Source organism: Leptonychotes weddellii, chromosome 4 (genome assembly GCF_054177405.1).
Source record: "Leptonychotes weddellii isolate Sample4059 chromosome 4, ASM5417740v2, whole genome shotgun sequence".
Classification (NCBI taxonomy): Eukaryota; Metazoa; Chordata; class Mammalia; order Carnivora; family Phocidae; genus Leptonychotes; species Leptonychotes weddellii.
In genome coordinates this window covers 65,455,753-65,481,237 of record NC_138372.1, presented here as the reverse complement: position 1 = coordinate 65,481,237, position 25,485 = coordinate 65,455,753, and the positions used below count along the sequence as shown (strand labels likewise).

General features: G+C 37.8%; 1 protein-coding gene across 4 annotated transcripts in view; it reads left to right on the top strand.

The window, feature by feature from the left end:
- The window catches only part of DDAH1 (dimethylarginine dimethylaminohydrolase 1), a 123,060-nt gene that overhangs the window by 50,520 nt on the left and 47,055 nt on the right, over positions 1-25,485 (top strand). The window contains exon 2 of one of the 4 annotated variants that reach the window (XM_081818693.1): positions 3,649-3,748. The exons of the other annotated variants lie outside the window; for them this stretch is intronic. Within the exon in view, the coding sequence (XP_081674819.1) occupies positions 3,701-3,748 (48 nt within the window). The 5' untranslated portion in view covers positions 3,649-3,700. The remainder of the gene's footprint in view (positions 1-3,648; positions 3,749-25,485) is intronic. 4 annotated transcript variants of the gene reach the window in all.

Here is a 25,485-nt window from a genome sequence, read left to right as displayed (position 1 = left end):
TGCTTAAATGAAAGGAATTTTAAAATAGCTCAAAAGCTGCTTCTCTTAAAATTCAAAGTAAAATTATATTTCGGCCTCATTGGAACCTTTTTCCTTAAGGTAAATATGAACCATGCTCTTCTGGTATATGCTGTTAAAACTGTCTTTAATATTTTGGTTATATTTTGTTGTTCTTTTCTGCCCCCTGGAAAGTGAATAAATCCAAATAAAAAGAAGTTGTCAGGAATGGAAGATTTCACTTTTAATGAATTTCAAGTTTTCACAGTAGTCTCCCTTCTCTTAGGAGCTCTAGGCTCGTGGAAAAAGGGAACATTTCTGTCTTTTTATTGTTAAACTGTATCAACACAGTATATTATCATAGCTACTCTTAATATTCAAAGGCAGTTTCTACATAGCATCAGAATTTACTGATGAAAGAGTGTCAAGCTAGTGTACTTAGAAGTGTTCACTTTTCAGCCCATTGTTCTAGAATTGTATAGATAAAGCTTTAGAAATCTCAGATATTTGCTTACCAGGTCTTTGAAGAGTGTAATCACATTGTGCATGTGGATGATATCTCTGCTTACATTTTTATATGTTTTCCATTTATGCATCATCATGCTGCAGAAGGGAGAGAAGACAGCTTAGTAGGGTATATAAAATACAAGGCAGAATCAATCAAAATATGGAGAAAGGAAGAAAATAAGAATAATTACCATCAGGAAGAGCCAGGAATGCGGTTAATGATAGGCATGATCTAGCCACTATTGCAGATGGGTCACAAATTCCACTCTAAGCTTTCTACTGCCAACAGTAAGAGGTGGACCTGGTAGATGTTTCAGTCTGTGACGACCCAAAGATACAGGCAAATCAGTTACTAAGAAGGAACAGTATTCTTACCACTAAGCTCAGAAGTTCTTCTTGGGGCCCCATGTGGCCGTAGTGTGATGATATAAATAGCATCATCTATCACATTTCTATAGTAGGTGCAACTCATTGAATTCAGTATTACAGTAGATGAACTCTTTTAATTCAGGTGTACATTTTAGAATTTCTGGAAGAGTAGACTGTGTGTTCTTCAGACAGTTCTCCCTGATTGTTTTTAATAAATTGTGCCAATGAGCTCATGATTTTGTTATGAAAAAGTAGCAGACATAGCAAAACAAAGCCAAGATTTTCCTAAGCAAAAATTTGCAGGTCTACTCAGGTACATGGACCAAACAACAACAACAACAACAACAAAAATAACAAACAAAAGTGGACCTTCACAACTCCACAGTTTTGTTTCTTTAAGAGGGCTGACATAGGTGCAATCTCAAAAAAATGCGAGGTCCTCTATCTGCACTCCTTATGACATCTCAAAAAAACATGGATTAAACATGTATTGAACTTGGGTAATACTGTTTTCTTGCATTGTCTCCAAGATGAAAACTGCACGCTCAGGCAACTAAATGATTTAATTCCTCCCAGATTATACTTATAAGATATATAAACAATGGAATCAGTTTGGTTTTAGGATATTTGAGTTATAGTACTTTTGTTTTGTTTTGGTTTTGGTTTTGTTTCTGGAGTTTTTTGTTTTGTTTTGTTTTGGGGTTTTTTTTTGTTTTTTTTTTTTGGTTTGGTTTGGTTTGGTTTTTTGCTTTTTTAGTTATTATAGGCTGTAAGTTTGTCGTATCAGGCCATTCTTAGTTAGAGATAAAATAAACCAAATCAGGAAGCTTGGCTTTCTGCTATCTATAGCAGAAGAACAAGGATCTATTTCATCCAAATATGGTATAACATCCTCTCTCTCCCAAATAAAAAGTTGCACATGGAGTAGGGGATGCAGGGACTCTTTATTTCTTTTCCTCATGTTTTCTTAAAGGAGTCCATTGCACTGAAACATTCTGGTCCTCTGATCCATGGTAGTAAGTTGCTAGTCATGTTGGTCAGCCACATATTTTAGTAGATTCACAGGTCATTTTGCTTAAAGTAGGAAGTGGGTTCCCCCTTTATCTCTTTGCTCAGCCAAGCATTCCCCTGTGTTTCCTATTTCCTTGGGGAATGCCTTGGGACAGGTGGGTGGGGTGAAGAATGGTGTGATTGGGTTTTAAAATGACATCAGCCCAGCTCATGGATCAGGTTGTGTTCAGTTCTGACTGGAAGGTAGGTAGGAGACCTTGCCAGGGGACCCTGGATAAAGCTGATATCTGATCCCCATTCTGCCTTTGTCTCTTCCTAATTAGCTGTAGGATGGAGAAGAGGAGTGGGTAGTAATTGGTACTCCTAACCACTGGCAAATAAGGCAAGGACACTGAGACAGGATTAGGCTTGACTGGACATAGAACAGTATGTGACAGCATATTCTCTTTTCTCCTTTGACTTCAGATATAAAATTGACTAGAGTTTCTTTTTTCTATGATAAGTAATAAATATATTTCTGTGGGGGCTTTTTTTGTTGAAAGTTAAAAGGTCTTCTAGAAATGTCAAGTTTGATTACACACTCTTTTGCCATTATTGCTGGACTATACTAGCGTAAGTATAATAGAAATTTTCAGTATTTAAGAAAAGGGGCGGGGCGCCTAGGTGGCTCAGTTGGTTAAGCATCTGCCTGAGGCTCAGGTCATGATCTCAGGGTCTTGGGATCAAGCCCCATGTTGGGCTCCCTGCTCAGCAGAGGGTCTGCTTCTCCCTCTCCTTCTGCTTTTCCCTCTGCTCCCCCTACCCCCGCTTGTGCTCTCTCTCTCAAATAAATTAATAAAAATCTTAAAAAATAAAGAAATTTTCAGTATTTTACTCATGGTGATCCTACTACCTGAAATACCCTCCTTAAGTCCTTCCTGCTTTCATTTTCCTTTTGGAGGGCTAATTTCAACTTCAGCTAGAACACAAGTTCTCTGAGATCAGAGAGTTCATTTTAATCATCCTTGTATCGTGCCATTCATTCATTCGTCCTTTGCTTATATCTTCATTCAAAAAGAAACAACCCAACTTGTCGCATCTCCTATGTGGTAGGTCTTGCACCAGGTCCCAGGGTGATGTAGCCATTAGCACGAGAGCAGAGATGCTGCCCTCACAGTCTCCGGGAAAGCCCCTCATGACAAAGGATTTCAGTGAAGGAAAGAATTGAGCACAGGGCCTCACAGCATCAGCCACTCAGCACACGTCTGTTCAGTGGGTGAGTTAATCGGTAGCGAGGGAAGTGGCATGTAGTCCGTGTCCTGAGTTTCTTGTGTGGATTATCTGGACCCCCAGGCTAAAATTTAACAGATAGTAAGTAAGTAATACTCAGTGAACATTTACTGTGAGTAGGGCACCATGCTAAGTGCTTTACATATACCATTTTATTCTTCACAACAACCCTGTCCGGTAAAAGCCACTTCTAATGTCCATTTTATAAATGAGGAAAACGAAGCTCAGAGTATAAGTAACTTGACCAATCAATCAGCAACTATCAGAACAAGGATTTGAATGGAGTTGTTCAATTCCAAAGCTTGTGAACTTAAGCATTTTTCTGTACAACCTCTCAGGGGTTATCTCAACTCTTTTTAGTGAATCCTGGGACCTTAACAGAGAAGCCATCTATCAGTCAGGAGACCAAATATTCCACATTGAAAGCAGATAAAAATAGCTTCATCAGGAGCACAGCGAAGGTGACACTTTCTTGTTTTTTCTCATTTTGTTCAGAGAGCCGTTGATTGTCCTAGAGTGGTAGTATGTCTGAGCAGGACCTTCCTGAATGCCACATCCAGCTAAGTTAAAGAGGAGATGCCTACGGATTCTTAGAGTGAGATTTTCATGAGTTTTAATATAAAATGTAATTTTATAGTTTACTAAGGGACCAAATGATTCTGGACAACACATTTAGAAATGGGGGGGGCGGGGAGGGGGAAAGTGAGACAAATTAAATATGTTATCCCCTTCCACCATCCTTCCAGTTTCATTTCTTAGGGAAAACAGTAAAGATGGGGTAAAATTAGATAATTACTTTTCATTCAACCATTCAGATTATTTCTATAGCCTCATAGTTTATGACATTTACTCTTTATAAAACTTGTATTTACAAAGCTAATGTTCAAGAGGCAGTTTGGGTTTTTTTTCTTAACAATAGTAGCAACAGTAACAATAGCTAAAATTGTTTGCTATGTTCCAGGCTTTGTCCTAAAGCTTTTACATGCATTATTTCATTTGATCATCCCCTCAACCCTAGGAGATAGTTACTATTATAATCTCCACTTTAAAAAGATCCAAAAGTTGGGCAGGTTAAGTTAAGGGACCAAGATTTGGAGAGGTTGAGGATTATCTCAGGGTCACACTCCTATTAAATGGCTGATTTTATGCTCAAAATGAAGTCTGGCAGATTCCAGTGTCTATGGACTCAGTGACTCTCCTGGCCCACCTCCTTGAGAGGCTGGCCTGACTGCTGGCTAAACTGTATCAGGTAAGGCCTTGCAATCCAAACATATGAGTTTCCCAGGGTAAAATGATTTGAAGAAGAAAATGGCACATTTTCCAAACTTGATAATATTCTTTTAAAGTGTGTCTTAAGGGGCATCTGGGTGGCTCAGTAGATTAAGTGTCTGACTCCTGATTTCAACTCAGGTCATGATCTCAGGGTCCTGAGATCAAGCTCCATGCCAGGCTCCGTGCTCAGCTGGGAGTCTGCTGGAGATTCTCTCTCTCCATCTCCCTCTGCCCCTCCCCCTGCTCGTGCTCTGTCTATCTCTCTATAAAATAAATAAATAAATAAAATCTTTTTTTTAAAGTGTGTTTTAAAATGAGATAGTCCTCCTAAAAGCAAATTATTAAAGAATACCCATCATTAAAATTATATTTAATACCTATTTATTATTTATTTTCTTCTAAGATGTTCCTGGTTTTCTTCACCAGGCCTAAAATTCAGTATTTTTTCCCAGGCCGTTCTGAATTTGTTTTTGCTTCAAGTTAGGAAAGCTCCCTGGGTATAGCTGTGGATCAATGTTTTCAGCTGCCCTGCTCTATGCCAGTGGTTTTGACTCCTTCAGCAAAGGCACTCTGGTCTGCCGAGGCTCTCTTATACAGCAGCTTAAGTAGATATTGCAGAGGAGAAGAATCAGCAGCAATTATGAATTGTGCTTCTGGATCTCTGTTAATTTTAATATAATGGCTAAATTTTCTTATTAATCTCTTTGCTACAGGTTCATCTCCTAAACACAGTCCAGAAGCACAGTGCTGTGTAGTTACAAATGGCCTTCTTAATTAGCTTCCAAGCTCTATTAGAGTTAATAGCTATATCAGGGCATAGCATTTTAAATAACATTTAAATAAATCCTCAAGGAGTTTTTAACACACTTACTGTCTGCTCCCTTTCATACCATTGTCACCAAAATCATCAAGAATCATACTTGTTCTTATGGAAGTATTTTCTAGACCATCCATTTATTTGTTAAAGGGGAGTATGTTGGCCCTCACTGTTTTAATGAGAAAAAACAATCACTTGAATTAGGAGAAATTGAAGAATGTTGTCACAGAGGTCGTTAGGAAAATAAAGTTACAATGTTTGAGTGTACAAGCTTGAGCCTTTTACTTCTAGCCATGAAAGCCTACAGGAAATTCCCTTTTGTTGTGAACAGTTAGAAAACTGGACCAATTATGTGAAACCCTGGTTTTCAGTGTAGAAGAGGAAGTATGGGACTGTGATCCCTGAGGGAAAGGACACAAATGAAGTGTGATCTATACTTGCCTCAACTCACTGTCTGGAGTCTGTTTCCAGGCTCTCCAATTCTTTCACATAGGAGAGAAGGGGAACAGAACAGAGCTCAGTGGTCTTGCTGAGTTCAGAGGACAAAAATGAGAGTTTGGGGAGGTCAAGAATTTCAGGACATAGGGCGCCTGGGTGGCTCAGATGGTTAAGCGTCTGCCTTCGGCTCAGGTCATGATCCCGGCGTCCTGGGATCGAGTCCCGCATCGGGCTCCCCGCTCTGCGGGAAGTCTCCTTCTCCCTCTGCCTCTCTCTCTCTCTCTCATGAATAAATAAATAAAATCTTAAAAAAAAAAAAAGAATTTCAGGACAGAATACAGGAGATGAGGGTGCTTCATGAAGAGAGCATTCTAGACATATGCAGAATTGTTCCTTCAGTCTTTGGCTATAAATTTATTTGTGCATGCATAAAAGCAACTACTTAAGACTGGAGAGAGAACCAGTAGAAAATAGGCCCAAAAAATCCTGGAACTTAAAATAGTTGGGAATAGTTTGTATTCCTACCAGCTAGAATGGAGAGATCTCAAAATGTGCGTGTGTGTGCCTGCACACACACACAAGATAGACAAAGGAGAGAGTCAATAGTGCATAGGGATCTTACAGTCAGAACCAGAATGTATGGCTAGAGAAGTCAACATGAACAATGTCATCAGTGACCAGTGAGAGTATGACCATATCAGCTATGACAGTGCCAGTGACCAAGAATCTAGGACCATGATGAGATGATTGTATATCCTGGAATATTCCAGCACAGAATTCTCTGTAAATGCACAGTGTGAATGTCACCTAGAAAGAAAGAGGTGGAAAAGAAAAGGAAGGACCTGAATTTAACTTAGTTTAACTTTTAAACGATTGAGAAATTAGATTTAACTACATTTACCTGGATTGTTTTCTGTCTCTAGAAAGTATGTTCAGTTATAGGAAAATAAAATAATTTATATATAACAGTTTGTAGTTTTAAAAATTGTCTACTGCATATTACTTAATGTCATGGGGCCTGGTTCATCATCATCTTTGAAATAGGGAAAATATCACCTTCACACAACTGAATAAGGTTTCAAGGAGTAATTTGTGAAAAACAAAAACTTTATACATTTAGAAGAAAATTTCCAATATGAATGTTAGGTAAGCTTAGGTTTTCTTGGGGGTTTTTGTTGTTGTTGTTGTTTTCATGTAAGTTCTATGCTCAACATGGGGCCCAAACTCATGACCCTGAGATCGAGTCACATGCTCCACCAACTGAGCTAACCAGGCCCCCCTAAGCTTCAGTTTTTAAACCAATATGATTTCTGTTGTTTTAGGAGAATGGCTCTGGCTACAGTGTGTATGCAGAAGAAAAGACCATTAAGAAGAGACCAGTAAGGAGGCTTTGTAATTGTTCAGACAGCAGGGAATGAGGCCACCTTTAGGAAATTGCAATGTATGTGGGTTCAAGAGCCTTTCCAATGGTAGAAATGTGGAGAAGGGGGAGGAATTAGGGAGGAGTCAAAGAATACTCCAAGTTTTCAGGCTTAATGACGAAGAGGACAAGGATGACTTTAACAGAGTTCAAAAGTAAGGATGTCAGCAGGTTTTAGAGAAAGGTGAGTTCAACTTAAAGCATGTTGAATATAGAGTACAAAAATGCTCTCCAACAAGAAAAGTCAACCGTAATGTAATGGTTAAGAATGAGGGTGTGGTGTGGTTCTGGAGGCAGACTCTTGCCAAAGTTACTTAAGCTCTCAGTGCCTCAGGTTCCTTTTGTGGAGAATGGTGGTGAAAATAGTACATACGTCATGGATTTGTTAGGAAGCTTGAATAGGAAGTCATCTAGGAGGAACATTAGAATGGCACCATCTTTGAATATAGCTATTGTGACCATTATTGGTGGGAGGATGGTACCAAGGACGTGAGGAAAGAGCACTGCCCGTTGATCTGGGTGACAGGAGATATAGCTCTGAACACTTAACCAGCCAGTAACTTTGAACAAGGGATTCAACCGGACCTCAGTTTTTCATCTGTGAAAACAAGGGATTATTAGGTAATTCTCTATAAGGCCCCTTATAGCTCTTACCATTGAATGATTGTGTTGAGACTAAAAGTAAAATTTGTCACAGATAAAACCATAAGGGAAATAATTTATTCACAGATAATGGAGCAATCAATGATGTTCATCATATTTTTAAGTACCTGTGTGTCCCTAAGACATATTTTTGCATTTAAAGCACATTAGAAATTTAGACATGGTAAAGGTAAAAAGCTTTTTGAAATTTGCCTCTGGAGATTTTTTTTTAAGACTTTATTCCTTTATTAGACAGAGAGAGACCACAAGCAGGGGGAGCAGCAGGCGGAAGGAGAGGGAGAAGCAGACTCCCCGCTGAGCAGGGAGCCCGATGTAGGGCTCAATCCCAGGACCCTGGGATCATGACCTGAGCCGAAGGCAGACGCTTAACTGACTGAGCCACCCAGGCACTCCTGGAAGTTTTTTTTTAATTTAGAATTTCAACTGTGCATTAGTCTAGTGTCTTTTCTATTTACCTGTCACCGTAAATTTTCTGCAGGGTTTCTGGTAAATGTGTGGAGCCTTCTCCTGTTATGCTGGGCTTAGTGATGTCACAGAACAATTGTCTGGATGCTTACTTCATCTGTAAGAATAGGGTATTTCATTTGCCAGGATTTTCACTTGTTAAAAAGTATCCCAGTCTCCGTAGGCAGGGTGTTAATCTGCTGTTTTTTGATAAGCCTTCTAGAGCAGAATGCAATCCTCTTCCCATTAGGTTACTAGAAATTTTTATCAATAGAAACATGCTAAGCACCTAAACAAAGCTAAGTTTTGCATGTGGCACATTTGGGGGAAAGCTTATGAAGGAAGAGCTTGAAGGAGAAGATACCAAAGGACTCCCTCTTAATAGCTTATACCTCCTCTACAATCTTGCCTTTAATAGGGGAGATTTTCTTCACCCTAGTTAACTTCTTCTATCCCTTTCTGCTTTGCAAAATTTGACACCCACCCATATGTATTGAACAAAATCATTTTTCACTTATGTCCTTTGTAAAATGCAATATGTGGAATATGGCTGAAATAATAAGATGGAGTCCAATAAGTCACCTGTAAAAGTCAGCCCAAATTACTTTATTATCTCATATTCATGTCAAAAACTTTTTTCATATGACACATGTTTACTATTCACTTTAGATATATTTTCAAAGTGTTCAGCTATCAGATGAGGAATCAAATACAATAACTGTGTCACAGTTTATACTATGTATTTTCCAATTTTTCATGCAGTTAGGGCTTTAGATGTTAATGAAGAGGAAGTGAGGTTTTCAACTTATTTAGGAAACCAAATCTTCAATTCTCAGTTTACTCAAAAGCCTTATTGTACATGGGTGTGTATGTATTGTGGGTGTATATTGGCAGAGAGGGAATTATGTTTTGCCTTGCAAAGGAACCATTTAGGGAAAATCTGGCAAACATTGTGAATGGCTTTGATTTAAAATTTTTTCTTATCAGTTGAAAAACAGTTGAAAAACACCTGGGCCACTAACTGTGCATTGTGTGGAAACGTCCAAAAATGTGCCTGCCTGGATAATGTCACAGAGGGCCATGGTCCCCACTCTTGTCTTCCAGTGCCAAGCCACATCTATTCTGTGATCTTTGGTTTCATCAGATGGCAGATGCTTCCTCATTTCATGCTATGAAAACTGAAATTCCAGCTAATATGAAAACTTTATAAATGAAATCTGGTAATTTGTACTTGAGTCCAAGAAGGTAATTTAAGTTTTTATGTATATATAATTATATATTATTTTAAAGCTGTTTAAGTAGAAATGATTTTATATTAGTAGTCTTAACACTGGTTTTTTGTCTTAAAAACATTTGACTGGGATGTCTGGGTGGCTCAGTCAGTTAAGCGTCTGCCTTCGGCTCGGGTCATAATCCCAGGGTCCTGGGATCAAGTCCCACATCAGGTTCCCTGCTTAGCAGGGAGTCTGCCTCTCCCTCTGCCTGCCGCTCCCTCTGCTTGTGCTCTCTCTTTCTCTCTGGCAAATAAATAAATAAAATCTGTAAAAAATATATATTTTTACTGAGTCAGGAGTCTTGTTATAGTGTAAATATGGGCCTTGGGTTCTAAGTCCTGCTTTAGCCCCTGTGACTGAGCAAAGTTACTTAAAGCTAATGGGACTTGGTTCCCTGATCTCTATGATTGCTAAGGTCTCTTCTGATTTGTTTTTTAAGATTTTATTTATTTACTTAGGGAAAGGGACAGAGCACAGCAGGGGGAGCGGCAGGCAGAAGAAGAAGCAGGCTCCCTGCCAAGCAAGGAGCCCGATATGGTACTCGATCCCAGGACCCTGGGATCATGACCTGAGTGGAAGGCAGACACCTAATCGACTGAGCCACCCAGGAGTCCCGATCTCTTCTGATTTTAATATTCCATGATTCCGTGAGTTATATCATGTGCTCGTTTCTTTTCATTTAATTCTCCAGCTCAGAAATTTATCACACATATATCTGCATCTAGCTTTGACATCTATTAGGTGATCAATAAATATTTGTTTAAGTAATGGTGTGTTTTGCTGTTTCTGATGGGTTGTGAAATTACTGTAATTTCACAGCTTTTTATATTGAGCTGTTACTCATCTTTATTTTTGTTGAATGACATTGCTGCTTTAACATTTAATTCCTCTCTACCACAGCTTTGTGCATGATGTAGAATTGGTTTTTATGTGTTCTCACTAAGGTGTTTGAGAGAGGAATCTGTAGGAAAAACTCTTTCACTTCACCTAATCTTGGTCACTCTAAAAAGATAGAGGGTGGCTCAGTAGGTTTAAGTGGCCGACTCTTGATTTCGGCTTAGGTCATGATCTCTGGGTCCTGGCATCCAGCCCTGGGAGCCCCTCAACATGTCTGGGCTCTGCACTCAGTGGGGAGTCTGCTTCAAGATTCTCTCTCTCCCTCTGCCTGCCCCCACTCTTGCAAGCACTCTCTCTCTCTCAAATAAATAAATAAATCTTTAAAAAAAAAAAGGTAAAAAGATACAAATATTTTCATAATCATAAAATAATCCAGAAAATAAATTTTACTTTTATTCAGCTTGACTTTACTAGTGAAAAAAGCCCAAACATTCTGATACTGGCCAGTTGCCTTATGGAAAGAAATGATACCCCAACTCTATCCATTGGATAACTAGTTAGAGGCAAATATTAGGTACCCTGTGCTTGGGGATACATATCCTTTCTTCTAAGGCTCTTAGATATATATAATGAATAGAAAAAAAATTACAGGAAAACAAATTGTTTCCTGTTTAATAAAAGAATTTTAAAATTATAACATTTGTTCCCTTAACTTCGATTTTTTTCCATCATATATTTTCAATTAATCTTTAAGTGAGGGCGAAACTATTTAACTCAGTCATCAGATAGACTTACTGAGATCGTTGTATTAGTTCTTTAAAAATGCCTAATTCTGTAGGATCTATATTCAGCTTTGTCTATTTTCAGTATTTAACACTAACACCACAGTGGCTTAATATGCTATTTGTAATGGAGAGAGAGTTAATTCGTTATGCTAGTAAGAAGCAAACTTGGAAGCATTTAATACATCTTATATTATTATTTGTTCTGAGAGACTACCTCAAGATTTATAGGGTTCAGTTTTGAACCTCAGAATAAATAAAGGGAAGGGAAGCCAAAACTTCCCTGGTGTTGAGGAAAAACTCCTGCTTTCTAACTTCCTATGAATGGCAGTATTGTTCACCACAGCACGGGGAACCAGGTCTTGCCATTCCATACTTAGGCTTGTTTTTATTTTTAAGGAATGTCGGAAAATTGTGGAAATGAATGTTTTTTCTTTTTCTTCTTTCCTTAATACCTCATGGATCCTGACCTTTTCCTTTAAACTGGTTTAGTATGTGTTTCCTTTAAAATTGGTCACTGACCCAAAAATAAGTTTTTCTTTTTCCATGATCTTCTCTAAAGAATTCTGTTAATAGCACACTAAACTGGATTACAAACTTACTGAATAAGTGCTTTGAATCCTGGGCAACCTTGGAATAAAGGGCACAGAAAGAGTAATACTGCATAAAACGAAATTGAGCAAGTTGGTATAAAGGAAAGGAATGCAACTGTATGGTTGATGTGATCAACATCTTCTAGTAGGTTTATTAGCAATTTAATGGAATATGGTTATTCAAGCACAATAATAGCTTCAGTTGAAATGTCTGCTCTGCTCTTTTTCCCATACACTTTGGAATGAGTTGAATGTGACAGTTGAGCTTTCAACAAGCTTCATGAATTTTAAATCCTTTTGAGACATAAAATAGATTCCATGGCATGTAGTCCGTGTGAACAAGTAGTTGGCAGCCTCGCCGGGTGTTATGGGATATCAGGTGTCTTCAACATACTGAGGACCTGGATTCACTAGGTGCATTCTGGGTCTGCTCTGCATATCCACAAAGAACAGAGAACCTCTTTCTGGTCTAAAATTTAATAATTATTTTGCAGTTGTACAGTTACTTTCCCAGCAATTGGTTCAAGACTTAAACCTCATATCATCGCAGAAGAAAATCTTTACTAATGTCTCAGAACAGATTATTTTTTGGCAGCTAAATATTTCCTTTTTTTTCTCCTTTCTCCTATCTGATTCATGTATATTTAGAGAAGAAAACCTCTATGAATTGTGACATAGATTTGTATCCTCAAATTTTAACACATATCTGATCAGTCCTGAAGTATTTCTTTAAATATTTAAATGTTTTATAAAGCTGTGTTACCACTATAAAAATCTGAATCTTTGCTTGGGGATAAAATTATTGAAGTATTCTGAAATTCAATACAAGGAGCTTTACTAATTATATCTGGCACTATCTTACAACAAAAGACTGTTTTCAGGAGATAATTTTTGAAGAAACCCATTGTAAAGCAATCTCCATTTAAAGTGTGAATTCATTCTTAAATTACCTTATAACAGTGCCCCATATTTTATTTAAATATGGAATGTGGGTACTTACAGTGTAAATTAATAACAGCATGAGCAGAAGAACATTTCCATAAACACAGTAGGAAATTTTGGAAGTTTATGTGACAGATTATTAGTAGTGGTCTATAAATGGTATTGGGATTACAAAGTTTTTAATGGTTTTATTTTTACTGATCTGTACTTTCTAATTTTTCTGCATTGAATGTATGGAATGGGATGTGCTGCCTTTTTCATCTCAAGTCTAGGGAGAGTGGGTTATACAGAGACCTCTCAGAGAGTTGATAAATATTCCCTGCAGCTGGGAAGTGCCCTGGGCACTAGTCTAGGAGATCTGAAGAGCAAGAAACTGGGTGACTAATGGCTTAGATACAGAGCCAGAAGAGTGCCACTTTGTTGGGGACAGACACACTGCCAGAGTTTGTGGAGGTATTTGCGTGGACTAGAAATGCAGGAGCAAAAGCTGGGCTGGGGCTGTTTCAAGTCCAGTCCAAGGGTATAGCCCACAGAAGCAAGGGCATCCCCACAGTGAAAGCCTAAATGGAGTGAACACAGGTGAACCAGAGGCTGGTAACTGAAGTGAAAAAGACTCTTACAATGTGGCCACAAGTGGTCCATTCTTCCGTACCCAGAGACACATCAGTATTTGAATGTTTAGAATAGTAGAAAGCATGCATTAACAAGCCATGTCTTCTGTGCATAGATCTGCCTTGGGAGTGGTTACTATAGTCGTAGGTAGTAGATGAAGTTTTAAATGTTCAGGTATTTCTCAACTTTTTCCATCAGTGACACAACAGTTATTATCCACTGACCAACCATAGCTCTTTTCATTTGTGCACATTTCCTTTGAATCTTTGTTAACAGTCATACTTTTTATTTTTATTTTTATTTTTTTAAAGATTTTTATTTATTTATTTGACAGAGAGAGCGAGAGAGCACAAGCAGGGAGAACAGTAGAGGGAGAGGGAGAAGCAGGCTCCCCGCCAAGCAGGGAGCCCGATGCGGGACTCGATCCCAGGACCCTGAGATCATGACCTGAGCCGAAGGCAGACACTTAACCATCTGAGCCACCCAGGCGCCCCAACAGTCATACTTTTTAAAAAATGTTGCACTCTAGTTTTTTAACAGCTAAATTTATCCATATTCTTCTTATTCTTAAAGATACCTCTTAGTTTCTCCCTGGGTATTGATAAGGATACACTTCATTTCACTGCACAAAAACTAAATGACATTAATCACTAAAGAGACAGTATGTTAAATTGTGCTCTGAAGACCTGAGTTAATCTACTTTTCAAAGTTCCTGAGGTACTATCCAAGAGAAACTGAAGCAAAGAAAATCTGGCTGACTATATGTTAATAGGAAATACTTAGGAAGTATATTTGTGTAATACTAAAATGCATTCAGCTCTGTGTTTAGCATAAGCATTACTGTGTTCACTTGATATTTATTTCAAGATTTGAGTGTTAACTTATATGATACTAAATTTAGTTCAGATACATTCAGAAATTTTACAAACTATACCCACTGTTAAACGAAGTGGCTTTTGCCAACAGATTGTGTGCTTTGTTAGACTATAAGCTTTGTACATTTTATAATAAGCACATTCCTGTTGTGAAATGGAATGCATCTGCTCCATAGTAAATCTGGTTGAGAGACAATGGAACTTAGCCAGCCCAGTCCTGGTTCAAGGAAAAAGACAACAAATAGGGACAATGACATTTAGGAGAATCTAATTTCATCATGCACTGCCTCATAAGAGAATCTAGATGACATTAAGGTTATTGTACTTTGAGAATTACTCAAAGCCAGCTACAAAGTGTCTTCCATGTTATAGAAGGGACTAGTTGCTTCCTCAGATAAATGTTTTAGTTGAAAGTTAGTTAATACTTAGTGATAAATTGGAAACAGAAATAAACTTTAAAAAAAAAGAGAGAGAGAGAAAACTGTAAGGACAAGAATGTTACCATATTTTTCTAAAACTATTTGGGAAAGGCAAAACTCACCAGCTAGACAATAATTAGTTTTCCTTGGCAAAACGTTGACTGGAATGTTTCTATTAGGAAAATATTATCGAACTGTTCCAGTCTCTGTCCAGCTGAGGATACCCAGATTCGATAACAGAGAAGAGAAATTACTCACTATTTTTATTACCACTATGTTAGAATTTGAACAGCTGTCAAAAACAAGAACAATTTCTTGAAACTATCCATTTTATACAACTATAGTTGGAAATGAGCCTGTATTTAATATTTATAAGAATACAAATATTCAGCTGGTGGTTTTTCACTACCATATTTTAAATAAGCTTTAGGAGAAGCAAAGGCTCGAACATATGACAAAGGGTGAATATTTACAAAATCACTTGCCATGCTGCAGCCTGGAATCAGAAGGCAACTTCTCAGAATGAAATACTATATCCTCTCATAACAGTGACCACAGCCTGTCACAACCATCTCTAATGAAGGCTGCAATCACAACACACAAAAAAGTCTAGGACTAGAGAGAAAAAAAAAAAGGAGTATTCCCCCCAAAAATAATCCCAGCATTTCAGAAACCATCCTAAATATTGTGTTCAAACACTGGGCGATGTGGTACAGTTAAAAAAGTACCAACTTGTACCAGTTGTGAAGAAAGTCTCAATTGGTAAAAAATTAGTAAGTATAATATTTTTAAAAGATATGCAGCCTTATTCATTTTTAGCACACACAACAGTCATTTAGGATGTACTAATGAAGGGTTTCTAAATTGAGATCTTTGCAAACCTACTTGAATAAGTGAGTAAGAATGTTTTAATTAGCACAGCAAGCATCCATTTAGTCCTATGGTGCTTTGGTACAAATTATTTTGGACTAATTGATCTAAAATGTGTTTGAAAGTTGTTCTTCCTATAGCCTTGCTAACTCTGCTTAATGAACTTCACCCTGTCTCCTGTTCAAAGTGATCACAATTTCAAAATGTATGGTTTATGAAAGAATGAAATCTTATACTACTGCTATGTTTTATAGCTTCCACAAAACTGAATCTAACAAGAAAACACACAGGCATTTGACAGTAAGTAGCGCTTAAAGCCTTAACGTACCTATTACATCCAGAAAGTTCATTACAATCCATTTATTTTTTTCCAGACCTTTTATCCTGGTGGTATCTGTGCAATCATAATGCATGTGCATTAAGTAGTCTTTTCCTGCCAAAGGGGGATTATTCCTTCCATTGTTGCAACCAGCCACCATACTGTGCAACAGGAATGCCTCAAAAATATCTCCAGGAATCTATTTCTTGGAATACAGTTGTTAAGAGGAATTGTCAAGGCCAGATTTCTCACATCACTTCCTGCAAAACACAGTTTGAGATAGTTCTAATTTCCCTTTGTTTTATGTCTTACTTCCAGTTCTGACTACACCCCCAGAAGGCTAGGTTAATATATTCAAATGTGGTGATCTCTCCATATTGAGAAGGCATTTCACATTGTTTGGCTAAAACAGAACTCTTGAATTTTCTCCCTAGACTTGTTCCTTTCCTCTGCCTTTTCTGTATCAGGAATTAGTGCTATCATCCACCCAATTGCTCAAGTCAAAAATCTAAGTCATTCTTGATTGTTTTCTTTCCTTCACTCCCACATCTAATCCACCACCAAGTCCTGCCAACTCTCCTTCAAAACACATCCCAAATTTTGCCAGTTTTTTTTTTCTTTGTCTCCACTATCATCACCTTTGTCTAAGCCACCATTATCTTTTGCTTGGACTATTGCAAATGCCTCTTAGCTAAATTCTCTGCTTCCATTCTTGCCTTCCAGTCCATTTTCCACAAAGCAGCTAGCCAAAATTATCTTTGTAAATTAGATTATGTCATTCTCCTCCTTCAAATTCCCAGTGGCTTCTGATAACACTTAAAACTCAAACCCCTGATGCTAATTTACTAAGTTTTTTATGGTCTGTCCTCTGCCTGTATCCCCAGCTTTATCTAGTACCTTGCTGTATTCATTTTCTAGAGCTGCCATAGCAAAGTACCACACACTGGGTGGCTTGAACTATAGAAATTTATTTTCTTATAATTCTGGAGCCCAGACATCTGAGATCAAGGTGTGGGCTGGGTTGTTTCTCCTGAAGCCTCCCTCTGGTTTGCAGATAGCCACCTTCCCCTTATGTTTTTACATGGTCTTCCCTTAGTACCTGTCTCTGTCCTAATCTCTTTTCATAAGGATGCCAGTCATATTGGATTAGGACCCATGCTAATGGCCTCGTTTTAACTTAATTACCTCTTTAAAGGCCTTATCTCCAAATTCAATCACATTCCAAAATACAGGGCGTTAGGACTTCAACATATGAAATTGGAGGGGAGACAATTCATCTCATACCACTTGCCCTGTTTGTTTAGCCCCATACTGGCTGTCTTTCTGTTCCTTGAACAAATTAATCTTGTTCCCACCTTAAGACATTTGCACTGGCTCTTGTTGGAACATTCTTCTCCCTGATGGCAACACAGTTGGTTCTTTCAGTCGACTCATACATATGTCACGTGTTCCAAAAGGCTATTCCTGACCTCCCATTCGAGCCCTCATTTTCGAGGCACACCTCAGAGATACGGTTCGGCATGTTCAGTTCTACATTACAACAATGAAGTGAGCCAACTGAATTTTTTGGTTTCCCAGAACATATAAAAGTTATGTTTATACTATACTGTAGTCTATTAAGTGCACAATAGCATTATGTGTAAAAAACAGTATGTATGCTGTAATTGGAAAATACAGTATTGCTAAGAAAATAATGCTAACCATCTTCTGAACTTTCAGTGAGTCCTTTTGCTGGGGGAGCGTCTTGCCTCAATGTTGATGGCTGCTGACTGATGAGGGTAGTGGTTGCTGAAGGTTGAGGTGGCTGTGGTAATTTCTTAAAATAAGACAACGATGACGTTTTCCACATTGATTGACTCTTCCTTTCATCAGTAATTTCTCTGTAGCATGTCATACTGTTTGATAGCCTTTTACCGACAGAACTTCATTCAAAATTGGAGTCAGTCCTCTCAAACCCTGCCACTGCTTTATCAATTAAGTTTGTGTAACATTGTATATCCTTTGTTGTCATTTCAACAATCTTCAGAACACCTACACCAGGAGTAGATTCCATCTCAAGAAACCACTTTCTTTGCTCTCTCATAAGAAGCAATTCCTTATCCATACAAGTTTTATCATGAAATTTCAGCCATTCAGTCACATGTTCAGGCTTCACTTCTAATTCTAGTTCACTTGCTGTTTCCACCACATCTGTGGTTACTTCCTTTACTGACATCTTGAACCTCTCAAAGTCAATCCATGAGAGTTAGAACCAACGTCTTCCAAATTCCTGTTTATGTTGATATTTTGACCTCTTTCCATGAATCACAAATGTTCTTAATGACATTTAAAATAGTGAATCTTTTCCCAAGGTTTTCAATAAACTTTGCCCAGATCCATCAGAGGGATCACTGTCTTTGGCACATATATGTATTTCACTATCTTTGGCACATATATGTATTTCTTAAATAGTAAGACCTGAAAGTCAAAGTTACGTGTAGGTCCATGGGCTACAGAGTGGATGTTGTATTAGCAGGCATGTAAACAATATTAATCTCATTGTCCATCTCCTCCATCAGAGCTCCTGGATGACCAGGTGCATTGTCCATAAGCAATAATTTTTTTTTTTTTTTAAAGAACAGATTCTTTTTTTTTTTTAAGATTTTATTTATTTATTTATTTGATAGAGAGAGAGAGAAACAGCATGAGAGGGGATAGGGTCAGAGGGAGAAGCAGGCTCCCCGCCGAGCCAGGAGTCCGATGCGGGACTCGATCCCGGGACTCCAGGATCATGACCTGAGCCGAAGGCAGTCGCTTAACCAACTGAGCCACCCAGGCGCCCATAAGCAATAATTTTTTAAAGGAATCTTTTTTTCTGAGCTGTAGGTCTCAATAGTGGGCTTAAAATATTCAGTAAACCTTGTGTTAAACAGATGTGCCCTCATCCAGGTTTTATTGTTACATTAATAAAGCATTAATAGATTTATCATAATTCTTAAGAACCCTAGGATTTTCAGAATGGTGCGTAAGCATTGGCTTTGACTTAAAATGATGGTTTTAAGGGGGTACTGCATTAGCCCCTAACAACAGAGTCTGGCTGTCCTTTGAAGCTTTGAAGCCAGGCATTGACTAATCCTCTCTAGCTAAGAAAGTCCTAGATAGCATCTTCTTCAAGTAGAAGGCTGTTGCATCTACATTGAAAAATCTGTTGTTTAGTGTAGCCACCTTCATTAATTCTCATAACTAGGTCTTCTGGAGAACTTGCTGCAGCTTCTCCATCAGCACTTGCTGCTTCACCTTGCACTACTATGTTTTAGAGATGGCTTCTTTCCTTAAACTTCATGAACCAACATCTGCTGCTTCAAAATTTTCTTCTGCAGCTTCCTCACCCCTCTCAGCCTTCATAGAATTGAAGAGAGCTAGGGCCTTGCTCTGAATTAGGCTTTGGCTTAAGGGAATGTAGTGGCTGGTTTGGTCTTCTTTCCAGGCCACTAACACTTTCTCCATATCAGCAATAAGGCTGTTCTGCTTTCTTTTCATACTTGTGTTCACTGGAGTAACACTTTTAATTTCCTTCAAGAACTTTTTCTTTGCGTTTACAACTTAGCAGTTTGGTGCAAAATGCCTAGCTTTCTGCCTAACTTGGCTTTTGACATGCCTTCTTCACTGAGCTTAATCATTTCTAGCTTTCGATTTAAAGTGAGACTCTGCCATTCACTTGAACACTTAGAGGCCCTTGTAGGATTATTAATTGGTCTAATTTCAATATTGTGTCTCAGAAAGTAGGGATGCCTGAGGAGAGGGGGAAAGATGGGTAAACAGCTGGTCAGTGGAACAGTCAGAATACATACAGCATTTATCGATTAAGTTTGTCATCTTATATGGTGTGGTTTGTGGCTCCCCAAAACAATTAGAGTAGTGACATCAAAGATCACTGATCACAGATCACCATAACAAAGAATGAAAAAGTTTGAAGTATTGCAGGAATTACAAAAATGTGACCCTGAGACACAAAATGAACACATGCTATTGGTAAAATGGCATTAATAACCTTGCTTAATGCAGAGTTGATACAAGACTTCAATTTATTTAAAAAAAAAAAAATGGAGTAGATGCGAAGCGCAATAAAGTACCATAAAATGAGGTATGCCTGTATGTCACATCCCCTGAATTAACTCTCTATATGGTACCTACTACTACCTAATATTTTTCTATTATTTACTGTCTATCTCTCCATTTCCCCACAAGAATATACACAAGGATCTTCTCTCTTCACTGATGTATTTCTAGGGCCCACAGTAGTGCCAGGTGTGTTAAGAATGTTGAATAGACGAACCATGAAAGACTGTGGACTCTGAGAAACAAACTGAGGGTCCTAGAGGGGAGGGGGGGCAGGGGGATGGGTTAACCTGGTGATGGGTATTAAAGAGGGCACGTTCTGCATGGAGCACTGGGTGTTATCTGCAAACAATGAATCATGGAGCACTACATCAAAAACTAATGATGTAATGTATGGTGATTAACATAACATAATAAAATAAAATTTAAAAAAGAATGTTGAATAGATATTGAATAACTGGATAAATGAATGAAATTATTAAGGATGGTAAAGATAAGACTGGCAGTTAATGATTATTGTGACAAATAGACAAGGATAGTTTTCTCCCTTGAAGGTCTTTAGAAGTAAAGATGAATCTGCTTACCATTGAAATGCTGTTAAGAGCTGTCTAGAAGAGATTACCCGACCTTGTGACTATGCCTTGACTAGACAAAGTAGAGATTTGTAAGTGAGGCATAAGTTTATTATAACATTTCTAGAAGTTTTGTGTAACGTGCAGAATTTTTCAGCTATTCATTCAGTAAACATATGGAGAGTCTGTTGTGGTCAGATCTTTTGTTAGTAGAATGCCCTGGGAAACATGGGAGTGCACAGAAGGCGTATCTCACCCAGCCAGAGCCTGCAATTGGGTACGCCCAGGGGTCTCTTGGAAGGCTTTTAAGGCAGCTTAATGTGTACAAGGTATTAATTGTGTACTGGACATACAAAATATTTGTTGTGCTTTACACCTGTTTGCCTTTATAAATGGCAGCATACAGCTTCTTTGAATTTACAGAAAATTATGAGCACTTCAAGTTCTATGTCTGCTGCTTATTTTGGGTGGTGTGTGCTGCTAATTTTTATGCTTTTGACTTCTGGGAAAATTACTTTAAAATTTTAGAACCTTGTCAGTTCCCTAGTTTTTAACATACTAAATTTTGCAAATTTAACAGCTGACATTTATTTTTATTTGGTATTTGGTGACAAAGCATATTTCTACTTGTTCTCTGCAGACAGAATGTCAGTGGCTCTTAGACACTCTGTACATGTATTGTGTCATTATTGTCAACAAGGAAATGGGCCACTTGAATTAGTACATTATCTGTCAGGAGAGTGACAAGACCAGCAGAGCCCCTGCCTTGTTTTTCATTTAGAAAGCTAAATGTTACTTTCAGTCTTCTTCCAGGAAACTGTCTTGTTGTGACATCTTTATGGAGGGGCCTCTGGACTTTTGTCTGTTTTATGTTTGTTTTTTTGTTTTTTAAGTATAGTTGACACACAATGTTGCATTGGTTTCATGTGTACCACTTAGTGATTTGACAAGTTTATACATTATACTATGTTTACCACTAGTATAGCTACCATCTGTCCCATTACATCACTGTTACAGTATCACTGACTATATTCCTTATGCTCTGCTTTTTATTCCCATGACTGGAGGCCTATATTTCCCTCTTCCTTTCACGCATTTTGCCCAATTCCCTATTCCCCTCTGGTCTGCAACCATCAGTTTGTTCTCTGTATTTATAGTTCTGATTCTGCTTTTTTTCAATTCATATTTTTAGATTCCATTTATGAGTGGAATCATAGGTATTTGTCTTTTTCAGTCTGACTTATTTCACTTAGCACAATTCTCTCTGGGTCCATCCATGTTGTCTCAGATAGCACAATCTCATCCTTTTTTATGGCGTGTAATATTCCAGTGTGTGTGTGTGTGTGCGTGTGTACCACATTTTCCTTATCCAGCAGTCTACTGATGGACACTTAGGCTGCTTCCATGCCTTGGCTAGTGTAAATAGTCCTACAGTAAACGTAGGGGTGCATGTATCTTTTTGAGTTAAGTTTTAATTTTCCCTGGGTAAATACCCAATAGTGAAATTATTGGATCATATGGTAGTTCTATTTTTAATTTTTTGAGGAACATACATCTTATTTTCCACAGTGACTGCATCAGTTTGCATTCCCACCAACAGTGCACAAGGTCCCTTCTTCTCCACATCTTCACCAACACTGTTATTTCTTGTCTTCTTGATTTTAGCCATTCTAACAAGTGTGAGGTGATATCTCATTGTGGTTTTGACTTGCATTTCCCTGATGATGAGTGATGTTAAGCATCTTTTAATGCATCTGTTAGCCATCTGTATGTCTTCTTTGGAAAAATATCTATTCAGATCCTCTGCCCATTTTTTATTTATTTTTTTTAATTTAAGTTTTTACTTAAATTCCAGTTAGTTAACATACAGTGTAATATTAGTTTCAAGTGTACTATATAGTGATTCAACACTTTAACACACCTGGCACTATTGTAGGCCCTAGAAATACATCACCCAGTGCCCCTCACAAGTGCACTCCTTAATCCCCATCACCTATTTAACCCACCTTCCCTCTGGTAACCATCAGTTTGTACTCTATAGTTAAGAGTCTGTTTCTTGGTTGGCCTCTCTCTCTCTTTTTTTCTTTCCCCTTTGTTAATTTATTTTGTTTCTTAAATTCCATATATGAGTGAAATTGTATGGAATTTGTCTTTCTCTGAATGACTTATTTTGCTTAACATTATACTCTCTAGCTCCATCATGTCATTGCAAATGGCAAGATTTCATTCTTTTTTATGGCTAAGTAATATTTTATTATACACACACACACATACACACACACACACACCGCATCTTCTTTATTCATTCATCAATCAATGGATACTTGCTGTTTCCATAATTTGGCTATTGTAGAAAATGCTGCATGGATCCCTCTGAATTAGTATTTTTGCATTCTTTGGGTAAATACCTAGTAGTGCGCTTACTGGATCATAGAGTTCTATTTTTAACTTTTTGAGGAACCTCATACTGTTTTCCAGAGTGGCTGTAGCAGTTTCCTTTGCCCATTTTTTAATTGAATTGTTGGGTTTTTTGGTGTTAAGTTGTATAAGTTATTTATATATTTTGGATATTAACCCCTTATGAGATATATCATTTGCAAATATCTTCTCCCATTCAGTAGGTTATCTTTTTGTTTTATTAATGGTTTCCTTTGATGTGCAAAAACTTTTTATTTTGGTATAGTACCAATAGTTTTTGCTTTTGTTTCCCTTGCCTTAGGAGACATATCTAGAAAAATGTTACTATGACTGATGTCAAAGAAATTACTGGCTATGTTATCTTCTAGGATTTTTATGGTTTCAGATCTCATGTTTAGGTCTTTAATCCATTTTGAGTTTATTTTTGTGTATGGTGTTAGAAAGTAGTCTAGTTTCATTCATTTACATGCAGCTGTCCAGTTTCCTAGAGGGACCCTTGAATATCTAGAAATTTCTAGGTAATGAGAGGGATCTTTCCCAGTTTTCTTCCGAGCTGTTTTTATCTCTCCTGGGTACTTTGGCTCCATTGGTTTTCCTTCTGAATTTCTGTCAAATCTTTCTATTGACATGTCCTCCAGATCTGATTACTAGTTCAGAGATGAGAGTATTGGAACATTAACTTCCAACTCTGACATATGGAGCTGTAACAATTGTGCTTTATCTACAGAATTGAGACATATATACTTCCTTTTGGCTTTACAAATTATTATTTACAATCTGCTGTTTTCTATAGACAGGATGGTTTTAGTATCACCAGGGGCATTTGATCAACATTCTTATCAGCCATGATACCAGGTATTATCAGTTAAAATAACACCTTACATATTGTGTAAATTTGTTGAATGGCAAGTCATGGTATATTTCTAGAGAAAGAAAAGCCTCCATTTAATAGTTGTTTCTACATCAGAACTTAATGAGTTTTAGTAATGTGGTCTATTGTTATGGACTCTTTGGATATTGCTTCTCAGTTTTGTTATATAAGTAAATGAGTTGCTTTTAGCTGCAACTAACAGAAACTCAATTCAGATTGGTTAAGGAAATGAAAAATCTCGTATGCCAAGAACTTCAGGATTCCAGGATTGATTCATCAGCTCAACAGTGTCATCAAGGACCCAGTTCTTCCCATCTTTCTGCCCCGTCATCCTTGATAATGGTTGTGTTCTCAGACCAGAATCAGTTCCAGCTACCATATCCAGACAGGACAATGTTCAAAAGAAGAGGTGGGATTACATTTCTTTCTATACCTCCAGGAACCTCTCAATGGACTTTCCTCAGTGGCCAAAATTAGGTTATTTGTGCCAATCCCTGGTAAGAGGGATGGAACTGCCATGACTGATTCAGACTAGGAGGTACCTGAAGGGATATGGTATTATTAAATGAGGTAACCCATGTAAAATCACTTAGCACAATGCTGAGCACTTAGAAGAGCTTAATAAATTTTACATGTTATTAATGATGATACATTAAGTCTGTAGTATTAATATAGTAAAAGAGGACCAGAGTTATAAGTAGTTAGAGGCAGATTCCTCAGCCCTGGGGGTTACTGGTTTTATGTTGAGGAGATGGAGACAGATGACAAGCCCCACTTGCATGTAGTTGCAGGGTTGTAGGATAAAGGCTCAGATCTTTAGAGAGAGCACAGAGAGGGCTCCTACTCATAGGAAGAGATTGGGATAAGCTACTAGAACAGGATTCCCAGGAAAAGGAACCAACATAACACCTAGGTATATGGTCTAAAGTGGAACAAAGCATAAAGAATGACTTAATGCTGAGTCTCAGGAGGATTGGCATGGAGCTTGTTAGACCCTCCTTTTTCAGATGGTGATTGATCCTGGGAACTGTGGAGAGATGAACCCAAAGTTGATGAAGTCTCCTCTACTACATGTGGATATGAGAAAGTATGTAGAGGTTAGCAGCTAAGCAGGGCCTGATAGCTGTTTTCTCATAAGAAAATTATTGATGCTCTACATAGTGTAATTATTATCACTGTTGGCAGGTAATTAGCAGCACTAAAAACACACACACACAAAGTATCATAAGTTAGTGTTGACACTCACACACCTTGTTTTCTAGATACAGTTTCTCCCACTACAACAGAATCCTTCTGTTGGTTTCTGAGGGTTTAATCCTACTCGGATTTTTTAATCTACTTTTGGGTTTGCCATCTCTTCCTCCCCATCCATATATTCAGCTTCTTGCTTCTGACTGAATTTCATTAAACATCAGAATACTTTACGCATGAATAACCATCTGGGATGTTTTCGGTAAACTCTCTTGGAGGGAAATAGAATTACAGTTAGAGTCACATTTATGAATGCCAAAAACCATTTTGAAACTACAACTCTTTGAAATCTAGAGCTGGAAATGACTTCCTTTTTAAGCTCTACCCCCTCATTTTACAAATATGGAAACCAAGATGCTAAATATCCTGGTTAATTTTTAGAACTTGTCACTAGAGATAAACTAATACAGTTAGAAATCCGTATCACTAGAGATAAACTAATAAGTTTAGAAATCTAAGAAATCAGTGGGGAAAATGCAATGGATATTTAACAGTGTGTGGGAAATGTTTCAGAGATCTTATTCATGCAACAGTTATTATTATTA